General features: G+C 35.0%; 3 protein-coding genes across 3 annotated transcripts; 1 reads left to right on the top strand and 2 right to left on the bottom strand.

Annotated features, from left to right (window-relative positions):
* Positions 1–2,076: 2,076 nt before the first annotated feature.
* On the bottom strand, positions 2,077–4,798 carry Tsp_07834 (mediator of RNA polymerase II transcription subunit 22). The gene is made up of 2 exons (XM_003381274.1): positions 4,441–4,798; positions 2,077–2,294 (listed from the first exon to the last, which is right to left on the bottom strand). The coding sequence occupies exons 1-2, from the start codon at positions 4,796–4,798 to the stop codon at positions 2,077–2,079; spliced, it is 576 nt and encodes a 191-aa protein (XP_003381322.1).
* A 4,589-nt stretch (positions 4,799–9,387) lies between these two features.
* On the top strand, positions 9,388–9,714 carry Tsp_07835 (hypothetical protein). The gene has a single exon (XM_003381273.1). It carries the CDS (start codon positions 9,388–9,390, stop codon positions 9,712–9,714), a length of 327 nt encoding a protein of 108 aa, XP_003381321.1.
* A 1,307-nt stretch (positions 9,715–11,021) lies between these two features.
* On the bottom strand, positions 11,022–11,333 carry Tsp_07836 (hypothetical protein). Its single transcript, XM_003381272.1, has one exon. The coding sequence runs from the start codon at positions 11,331–11,333 to the stop codon at positions 11,022–11,024; it is 312 nt and encodes a 103-aa protein (XP_003381320.1).
* Between the last annotated feature and the right edge of the window lie 781 nt (positions 11,334–12,114).

Raw genomic sequence — 12,114 nt, 5'->3', positions numbered from 1 at the left:
CTGCCATAATGAGAGGCAGAGAGAATAGTGAAGAGGATTTGACGATGCTATAAAACTACCACTGAACATCACCAATCAACCGAACTGATCCCAACTTCAATTTACATAATACGCATATGTTGTTAGCTAGCTAGCTAGCACGCACATTCTCAAACGAGCGAATAACTTGCAAGCAGTCAGCAGTAATATATTTAAAACAGTCGGCTACTACTCTTTCAGCTGCTGATTCAGAAATCTCACAGTATCAGTGTGCGCAACAGCCAAAAAGCATGAACCGTATATTATTTCAGTGCAGAGATGGCAGAAGAAAACGCAAGTTGTGTGCGCACACAGAGATCACTCGTCATCGTTTGAATGAAAAAGCAAACAAAAGTAAACAAGATGTGATGATGCAAAACAGAGCAGCACATCAACTGACCGAAGGGCCTGACTGACGCTGAACATTGCTGCTCGCCTGCTGATCAGTCTTAATAATGTCAGTTTTATTCTCATTACAACAACACCCATCACAACTGCAGCATTATATGTAGAAATGCAATTATGCAAACGAAAAAGAAGAAAAAAATGCAAATTCTCTGTCAAATAATTAACTGTGCGTGTATATGTGTGCGCGTCTGAACAATATTCGAGAAAAAATTACTGCATTGCTCAAAAATTCAAAAAGCTCCACACACACATACACGTCGACAGCTTCGAGCGATAAAACCTCGGAATAACAGATGGAACAGACAGAAAATTGCATCTAGATTGAATAAAATTAAACAAACGCTTCGAGAAGCAACAAACTTCATTCAGCAAAGCCAAAGAGCTTCGTCGTTTCCGGAAGCGGAGGCGACGCTTAACTGTTTTCAGTGATGTGAAAACGACTGCCACCAATCGGCACTTTGCCAATCAAGCAGCAATTATAGATTAGAAATAAGACACGTTTTTTGAAATAATTTTCAATCACAAAAAATGAAGAACAAAAATAATTATACCTCTTGAAAGTTTCTTCTATCAACTGATGCTTAATTGAAGCAAAACTTGAAAAAAAGTTTACATTTTCACAAACGGATTTACTCTATAAAATAAATATGCATACGCTTGTTTTTTCAGCACCATCAATCACACCAATTGCAATTTTGAAATGCAAATAAATAAAGTGAAAAAAATGCTCACATTGACGACAACAGAAATCAAAAGGTAGAGTTGAGAGAAGAAATCATTTGTAAATGCATTAAACTCGCCTGTAACTTCTATATATATACATATATACATATATGGAAAAATAAGACTGCTCTGATCAGACGTCAATAGCTAGCTAGCTCTGATGACATTTTAATTAAGTAATGGAAGAAACCAAGTACTAGCAACAAATTAATTGCACATGACAAATAATTTTTATAACGCGATCAAATTTTCCTTCTCAATGAACAAACCATATTATATACTAGAATACTCACTCAAACAGTTCAGTTCGCTGCAAGCAGAAGTGTACAATAATAAAGTTTCATAAAACAGACGTGAAATAATCTGAATAAACGATGAATTGATGAGATGATAGTTGCATATTTTCTAAATATTAACTTAACAACATGTGACGATTATTATGCAACATGAAACTGCATGAAACTTTACAATGTTGGATAGAATAAAATGGGAAATTTTTCATTTATTTTAAACATGTTTAACGTAAAACACGGCGCGTATTATGTTCATTTAAACACATGCATGACAAGCATTTCAAATTCTCACTTTCAGTCAGTGTATGGAATAAAATTTTAAAAAAAGAAAGCCCATGAAATTAATCTTCTGTAATAGAACACCGTTTAGCTGCTTATTGCACAGCGAAATCATTTTCACCTAGGTGTTTCAGTCCAAATAAACGTAAAACACTAGTTAGTCAAGTTACGCATGTTCCTTACTCGTTAAAAGCAAGCAACAGGCGGCCGTGAATTTCAAAAATTGTTTGCCAACGTCGATCAACTAAACTAAACGGCATGTACATTTATAAATAAATAGCTATGCAGATACCATATGCATATGGCCCCTGAATGACAAGCCTAACTGATTGATAGAGCCTTGCAGGCACTTTTCTCATGAACTGCATGCAACACAGTTCATTGCCAACATTTTAGAGTGGAATTTGAATATCATCAATTGCGCAAATTCTGCTTCTATATTGGAAAAAGTTTCAAAGAATATGAATGAATCTTGCAGAACATTTATTTCACTGTCATGCCAAACAAGTACATACACGGCATGCATATAAAAAAATTTTTCAAACAGCAAAGTGAAAAAATTCTCAAACAATTCTGAAAAAATGTTTTGTTGAAATTATGTTCGTCTAAATTCAAAGTCACCAACGTCTTTATAGCATCAACAATGAAATATTATTATCACAGTAAATCTCAATAATGTTTTTTTGTTTCTTTTTGAAAAGTTATACGATTAAATTATTGATAGTTAACAAGCAATGCATGTTCAGTAACAAGAGTGCAAGTAGCAAAGAGATTCTTTTTCCACAGCAATAGAAGAAGTTTGACAGCCTACTTTCAATCTCTTTCTCTCTCTCAAGGGGTTTATATAATATACCTCGTCAACTGTTTTGTCGATATTCTTGCGAAAGCCGCCGGGAAAAAGCATTACCCCAATACCAAGTAAGCTTACTCTGTTGTTTGAAATTGAACACTGACTGACGCATTCAGAAAACTTAGCATGGACAGAAGATACATTACGATATATATATATATGTGTGAAAATTTAAACATAACTTTTGTTGCATATGTTTTTTTTGTCTCCAAAAACAAAAGTATTTAAATTGTATTTAAAAGAAGCTGCTTTTTTGTCTATTCAAAAGATAGCAAACCTGGTCGACAGAATAATCGGCAGGCCGTAACGGAGGCGAAAGGACACAAAAAAGCAACAACAAGGACAAAATCAATGGAAAGTTAATTGAAGAAAATAGTCGCCAAGTTGGTTAGCGTTGAAGCTATATATGGTCAGCAAAGGAACTAACGGTGCCTGCCTGCCCTGTGTTTGAAAGGAAATTTATTTTTAATTGCTTCCGCTGAGTTGTTGCTGCGGCAAATGAGCTTTTGCATCGTTGAACATCAACCTTATTTGTTTGCAACTGGAAGCAAATTACTGATCTTCTTCAATGAAAAAATTCCGCGTCAAAATTTTGATAATAAATTAAACAGCCTGCTTTCTCTGGCATCTTCAGCCAGTGACTCAGTCTTTCCGTCTGTCAGTCGGTTAGCTGAAAAGTGACATGCTACCAATTCGTAAATTAATTTGGCACGTACAAATTCAAATTATTTCAAACTGCAACGTGCAAAGTGCAACCAAAGTGTAAAAACGTAATGATATAATTGAACAAGCCATCAACGGCTGGATAATGCATAAAATGCAAAGCAACGTTTTATTAAAAATGCATCCGTCGCTTATTGATAAAGGGGTAAAATTGTTCTCATAAACGATCCGAACGTGAAAAATTCAAATGAATACTTGCAAAACCATACACTTGGAAAAAATCCACCCCAGTCTGAACTGTAGGCATTTCTAGTCGACAAACATGCTTCCACTTACGCTAATAACTTATTAAGTGAAACCAACCGAGAAAAAGAATAAAAAAATGGAGAAAAAACATTAAACTATAGTTCACAAAGATTAAAAAAGATATTGAAATGAAATTCTGGTAAGATTTGAATTCAAATTGTGAAAAGCAAATTCAAATTGCACATACAGACAGACAACTGCTGACTGATGCACAACAACAAACAGATCAATAACAATACGCTTCACCTCTGCCAAATTATGCCGCTGGCAATTAGTACACTGCCCCATTTCAAACTTCAAATAAACTACGCAAACTAACAAATTATAAATATTCAAGGAATATGAATACGCAAATTTCGAAAGTAAACAAAATAAGTTTTCATTAATTATGTGAACGTGAAATTTCCAATCTCAACACTAGAGGCAATAAAGAAAGCTAAAATAGACACACACTAACTACACTACTGGATGTGGAGAAAAAGAAAAAAGCTCTGGATGATAAACAAAAAATATGTATATGATTATCTGATGGTGATGATCAGATGAAAAGTTAGCCATTTGATGAATCACGTCACAGTTGACGTGATTTCTACAACAGGTCTTCTGCGGCCCAGAAAACTGTCGAATTGACGTTCCATTCCAGAGCGCATAATTTAACCACCGATAAGCAATGTTTGAAATAAAACATAATTGATGAACACTAACCAAGCTAACCTATTCACGCCCATTTTCATCAGTGTATGTAAAAAACAATACTGAATGGAGAAAAAAGAAAATTGACAAAAACACAAGAAAAAACTCAATTACAAAACTAATAATAATAATTATGAAGAGAAAACATCTATGTAATATGTGAATATTTTGAATGGGAAATTTATGCACTGAATGAATGAATAATACCAGAAGTTTGAAGTTTAAAGTGCTGTTGTAAACGTCGACGACGACCAGCCCATGTGGAGATTTGATTCCATTGATGTTGGACAGATGGAGCACAACGATTGACGCTTGTTGGAGCCGAACCGGCACGTCTGTAGTGTCGGTCTACAGTCGCGCAAGTGGTACTCATCCGTATGCGAGGGCAGGTCGAAACGAAAGTTCCAGTGTCGATAGCTGACGTTAATCGACCCAAGCTGAGGAGAAATTTTTTCCAAGCGTGGCGCCGTCTTGGCGGGGCTTTTGGAACTTGTTGATTCTGTTGTTGTTGTTGGCAGTTTTCAGTATGCGGTGAAGGTACAAAACCACCGCTGTCGGTCGACATCCCGTTGAAATTTCAAGTAAAAGCTAGCAACAAGAAGAAGAAGAAGAAAACAACAACAACAACATCAACAACGGGGGAACCGACGACGAACGTCGTCGACTATTTGGCCGCCGTCAGCTGTCTTTGGCTAACAAGGACGAACAATCAATTTGCACTCTGAACATTTTACAAGCCAGACGCACTTATCACATTCCAACGTTCGACGTCTGTCACCAGTGGGTGGCGCTTGCGCAATCCTTTTTTGCCCAAATGCAACCAAGGGTTGGGCTGTGGGGTTTTATTTCATATTATGCGCTGGCAATAAGTAATTTCAACCAAGAAAATCAATTTTCCATTCCCTATTCATCTTAAGACAAGAACTTCGCCCACTTGACATTTCACAACTCAAGGTCAGGTCACACCCATTGCACATATTTTGTTGTTCCTTTTGCTCAATCAATCCGCTTTTAAATCGTGCACTTCTTTCATGGACAACTTACTTAAGATCTCTTTGAAAGAGCTAATCGCCAACATGCTGCCTGCCTGCCTGCTTGCGTATCTTTTCCACTCTGCAACTCTTCGTCCAAAGGTAGTTGGAGATTGGTGGTGGGCCGGCCGTTGAACAACGTCTCTAACAATTCGGAGACGTGCAAATAATGCTATTTTATATTTATTGTCTCGGATCTTTGCTATTATTTTCGCATAAACCGGCTATAAACCAGAAGAGGCAACAACAGAACGTTCAAAAGAACAATCCAAGCAACAACTGCTTGGATGTTTGGCAATGGTTGTTGCATTTTGGTAAGAGTTGAACATTTTTGCAAGAGGTTAGCTTCGCAACTACTGGCACAACTACTGACAATGATGTAATAATAATAATGATGATGATGATGATGACGATGCTTGTGCTTTCGTTACGGACAGCGGAAGAGTGTCGCCTTGGCCTGGCCAATTGGCCATCTCCTGAGCCTTGAAATTGAAAAACCCTTTTCACGCTCGACCCACCCCTGGCCCATTGGGACGCATTAGCTGACCGGTTCCCTTTTACCGAAGCAGGCAAGGGAAAACATGTTTAAGGTCACATTGGGTAAGATGAACGATGCAAACAGAAGCTACATATTACGGCGACAACATCACTATGCACACTATTCAAACAAACTGCACTATTCAAAATCAATTATTGTACGAAATTGACGAATTTAAACAAACAAACTTTAAACAGTTCTTTCAATTTTAAAGCATAAAATATATGAAAAAAAACAACATCGTAGATTTCAGTCATCGCCAAATTACAATGTGCAATTTATGCTAAATCGTAATCGCAGATCTTGCACAATAAAATTATCTGCGCATTTTATTGCTTTGCACTAACTTTCACTATCAATCGATTATTCAGCATTAATTAGAACAATGCACCAATACAAGAATACTTGTTTTCAAGCACAACGAACAGTTGCAAATTAGCCTTTAACATACAGTATGCTAAAATCATACAATTGACAATAAAGTACAAATTAATAAATATTTAGCGGGAAATTGTACTGATCAAAGGTTTATTTCAGTTGTTACGTTTTCTTTTGTTTTGTTTTAAAATCAAAAAATGACAATCCTTTTACAATAAATTCAATGAACTTATGCACTTGCGAAGTGAAAAAATTAGCTTAAAAAACATTAAAGAATTTAGTTGAAGGTGTGAAGAATGAATTACTTTTGCACACTTAATACTGTAATAATTTCACTGATTTGTTTATTAAAAAAAAGAGAACAAAGTTCAGTATTTAAACATTTAAACATGAAATAAAATAAAACTTGGAACCCCCGAGCAGCAAACAATGCTGCAAAGTTGCTGTTGTTAGCCGGGCATTCGTTTGTTCGTTTGTTTACCTTCTACACAACTGGTTTCAATTTTGAACAAATAATTCAAATAGAAGCACGTGAAAAAATTTGTCACGAAACACTTTTCATGGAAATTCATAGTTTTGTGAAAAATACATTAACAATGATTAATTGTGGTGAAAATTTCGATCAAAAAAAGCGCATTTCCACATTAAATTTAGCAAACCAGCAAAAAAAGAAAATAAACAATAGATGACTGATCAACCAAATTAGCAGAGTTGTCATTTTTACATCATCGACTGGTGGTATTTTATGACATTTACGTAAAACATTTTATTTTTACTAGTAACAAGATCTGAATTGCAAACCAAAACGTGATGATACACATCTAAAATGACAAATTCAATATTGAAATTTCATCTAATCACAAACTTATGATATTATGTGCAATATTATTGTACTGATTAAAAAAAGCATTCATTTCATGATTGTAATCAGAATAAAGATTATGCTTGTGAACTTTAAACAAGAAAAAGAAAACAGAGTTTGCATCGACTTTTTAGGGGAAAAAAAGATTAAATTATGAATATTTTGTTAAAATGTTAAATAATTGGATAAAATAATTGCAAAATATTCCCCTCAAATGTGCCTCGTCTTCCTTGCTTTACAAGATATCAAAACGTATCAAACTACTACTGCTGCAAAGAAGAATTTTCCAATTGATTAAATATACCTCTCCAATACAGAGTGTGACGAGAGGGGGGATATCAAAGAAATTAATTAAAAAAAAGAAAAAAAGAATTGAGAATTCTGCTGAACAAAAAAAGATGATAATTTAAAAAATGCCACCGAACGAACAATAAATTGTTCACCTCTGCAAGGGCAAAAATAATATTGCCAAAAATCGTTATCAGGTACAAATGAACATCGCTTTTTGATTTGCCTGGTTCTTTTCTTCCATTTCGACGAACAAGCAGACAGTAGGCGAAACGACGTTGCAGATCTGCTCGGTTGTTGAAAAGCCATCAGAGAAGACCAGCTTGAAATTTTGGCTACAAGCCAAGTCAACGTGTGCCAGCGCAGCACAACCAAACAAGCAGCTAAGCGTGGGAAAAAGTGGAAAATATGTTCGGCAAGGCTTATTTGAGGGAAACAAAAATACGATTAGCCAAAAATTGATGATGGACAGAGGGAAATTTATTGTGATGAATGAAAACAGCCAATTTTTGTTCAGCAGTTGTGAAACCAGTCGGTCGACTTCAATTAGCCAAAGGCGGCAGCAGCTATCGTCGATTTCCTACCGAGAGGCGGTCGGTCCTGTTGCCTGGAAGAACAATACCCACTTCCCCTTGTTTTCTCCATTCACCAATAGCCTGTCTTTTTCACCTCTGTTCAACGCTTTCGCTTATTATTATTATTATTATTAGTAGTACTATTAGGCCTTTTTTTTAAATTCATGTTTTGCTTCTCATTCTTTCAAATTCCTCTTCTTAATCAACCGTGAAAAATACAATTGCTGCTGTAGTTCAACAATCTTATTGAAAAAATAAATACATCAACCACGGTGATGATGCTTATCATATTCATCTGATGGAATACAGTCCTGCAAATGGGCAACTGAATCTTCATTTCCCATCAAATCAGTGATTCAGTGAAAATCAACTTCACACACACCAAACCAACTGAACGTACGAAAATCGGAATAATCCTCGATCACATTTTCAACTTCATCACTTTCTCCAGTAGCAACTGCAATCCACTACCGAGTTTTACTTTATACTGTTCTTCACAATTGCTACTGACAATACGTATTAGCCAACAAGCGTACTTAAACAGACAGCCATTTTTCTGTCTGTTAAATTCATATCACTGACGTTGCCTATTTTTCATCTTCATTGTTCACCAAGGTTCAAGCACCTTTTCAACGTTACCCCAAGCAAAAAACTATTTTAAAAACAGACACACATCCAACACAAAATACTAAAATACAATACTTTATTGTAACTCTGAACTTGCGGTGTGCTTGTTTCTGTTCCAGTATTTCTTCTTACCTCCCTACGAGTTATTCAATTTATCCACTGTTTAAACACTGATCTGAATAATTTATATGTTGTCACTGTTGAAAGAAAAAGCTCTTTTACACAATTAATTATTCGAAATAACATCACGGAAATGCATTTTACAACACGAAAAAAAATTACTGTTGTGCAAAAATTTTAAAGTTAATTAAAGTTAAACGGATGAAATAACACTATAAAAATAGTCATTTATTTTATCATTCATTCGAAATATTTTCCCATTCACCACGTTCATTTCTGGTTGAAATTAACCAACAATTACAACACTGAATGTCAAATTGCACGTAAACATACAACACTACAACTTTATCGACCTTGTTTTCGAATTTTTTAAATGTAATCAAAAGCAATCAACCTCGTGTGCATACAGAAATTGAAGAAAAAAGTTACTGTAATTTAAGAAAAATACATATAGTTGGTAAGTTTAAAATTCAGTTTGTACAAAAAGTGCACACAGTGTATTAGAATGCCTTTGAATTGAAAACAATGTTCTATGACTATCCAACAAGCAGTTGATGCTAAATCATCATTTAAATAGAATTTAATTTCATTCAAATTTACAATAAACCACTTAATTGAAATAACAGAAAGAGGGTTGATACGAAAATTAATTTACAAAAATTACAATTCCTTCCAGCTCATTTCCAATTTCTCGCTGCACAAAACAAATGCAACATCGCCCGACCCCTGCAATGAATGAGCAAAGACCCTGAATTGGATTGGAACCAGCGGGGGCTTCAATGCAAGATGACGGCAAAATTTGACCTACAACACCTGCAACCCGGCTTGTTCGCCGACTATCCATCCCAGCTGGCTTCTTCTTCGCATATTAATCCGGCCCGTCAAATTCACACAAACCAACAGACGCCGCCGCCGGCTCCTTTGACCGGACATGGCCGGTCAATGGGACAAAATCGAACAGACAACCTCCAAAAGAAGAATCGTATGACAATGGTGGACCAAAATCTGCTTTGCGCATCCATTGTTGGAAAATATTCTCTTTACAAAAGAAAAAGAAAATGAAGTATGATTTCTTCACCAAGAAAAAGCCAACATTTCACAACTATTTGTTGAAAGCATTTGTTCATTTTTGTTTTCAATCCAGCTGCTAGAACCACTCACTCATTTCTGCTGAAGATGTTTCTTTTAAATGGAAAAATAAAAATCGGATTCCTTTCTCAAATTTTATTGCAATTCAACAGAAATCCACCATTTGGTGAAGTGTTTTCGAAGCAGATGTCCACTCATTATGATAAATAAAGAAAATCAACCTAACCTAACCTAACCTAATCATGAAGAAAAAATGCTTGCAAACTGCCCGCCTAAACAAAACTCCTAAACAGTAACTACACAGATTGATGATTACAATCAAATGCAATCGACGTTAATCTAATTTCATCACCAACGGCAGTATACCGCTTTACAAAATCATTGTCCTCATTTGTACTACTATTTATCACCATAATACTATAACAATCCAATCAAACACTCTGTATTCAAGCTATCAAGCATCATTGTTCCAATTTTCACACGAGCAGACGGTTCACTATTTTCGTTACATTGAATTTAGTCCCCTATTGTTCTTACCCATACAAAACAATACCCTCAATAGAAAATTGAAAAATTCACCAACTGAAAATGAATTGAACACGAAATAATTGACTATTTCCTTTTACATGAAAATCTGTCGTAATGTACTTGCATATATGTATATACATTCTTGTAATACATTTGTGATAAAGTATATGATGAAACAAAAAGAAAAACAACCATTACTGGTGAAACATTACACGTTGTTCAAATGTAACCTTTCAAGTTATGCAAATTCATAGAATAGATACACACTTTCACTCACAATTAACATCGTTGTGTTCATTTTCAATATGTACAATAATACGTACGCTAGATGGAATTCAAAATAAAAAAGCAAATCTACACGAATCAATTATGAATTAAAAGAAAAAATGTAAATTTTTTCCTCTAAATTCAGCTTTTTCCACTCTATCTTAACGCGCAAACCTGATCGAATCGAATGTTGAAAATATGATGAGATTTGATGAAAAGTTTCAGAAAAAAAAGAAAGAAAAAGCAGTATAGGGAACTTATTAAATATTCATTCACCAACAGCAAATAAAATATCCACAACAACAACAACAATAATAATAATAATTCAATAACTTACCATCGCATTTAAGTTGCATCTGATGACGACTGATGGTAAAAACTGAACTGCCAGATTATCTGTGATGATTGTGTTGGTGTGCAATAAAAAAGAACGACAATTACACACAGATCAGAATTCGACCAAACAAAAAAGAGGACAATTGGATCTATACAAGTGCCGGATGTGGTGGATTGCTGAAAGCGTGTGATGCGTTGGTTGTTGTTTGTAATGGACAAGAAGTGAATGCAAGGCCAACGCCAAGCCAGCCAGTAGCTAGAGCGGATGCTTGAATGGATGATGACGATTCGACTTGGCCGGCAAAGTAGAACAGCAGCTGCCCGGCGGCCACAACTTTTGCCGACCAAACAACGTGCTGCGCGATTAGCACTGGCCGGCGCCGCATTGGCTTTCGGTGGTGAAAGGCAGACGTCAGCCGCAATTGGTCGACTTTGGATTGATTTGCATGTTGAATAAACATAAAAATACACGCACACGCACAAATATGCAAACCAGTGATTATTATTATTATTATTATTATCATTATTATTCTATGCATTTGTGCAAACAACGCTATCGAATAATGAAGACGTTGGTTGAACAACGGCTCCTCTCTTTGAATTTTTCTACATAGCCAAATAAATGCACCAATGCACCACACGTGGATTCTTTCTTCAGCTTTATCAGTTAAGTATTACATATCTAAGTCTACTACTACTTTTGCTAAGATCTTCGGATAGAATCTATAAAAACAATTAAAAAAAAATATATATATATAAACATGATAATTAACTGCACTGTATATATAGGTACATTAATAACAATCAGGTAGTCATAATGCGATTATTGAATAATAACAAACGCATATTGTAAATAGTCAAACATGAAAAATCAAACTATATTTTAATAGTAATTTAAATAAAAGTTTATTCCTAAAAATTCATTATCAATTTCCAAAAAGGCTGGCTACACGACGATTATTGCAATGAAAATAAATAATAATAATAATAATAATAAAACGCAACAAAGCCGTGTAGAAACTTTGGAAGAATCGTAAACATTATTATTATGGAGAAAATGAAAAGAAATTGTAAAATTTGAACGTTCACTATATGTAAAACAGATATAAAAGCTTTGTGATAAAAACTGCAAGCAAATGTTGTGATGCACTTCATCTGAATGCATAGTAACCAGCAGCAGCAGCAGCAGTTTTTCTCCTTTCCTTTTCAATGAATAATAATTTCATTCAGTGCATCACATGT

The sequence above is a fragment of the Trichinella spiralis genome (assembly GCF_000181795.1).
Source record: "Trichinella spiralis strain ISS 195 chromosome Unknown Scfld2, whole genome shotgun sequence".
NCBI classification, from domain to species: Eukaryota; Metazoa; Nematoda; class Enoplea; order Trichinellida; family Trichinellidae; genus Trichinella; species Trichinella spiralis.
Note: the sequence above shows the minus strand (reverse complement) of the source record. Positions and strands in the feature narration are given on the sequence as shown.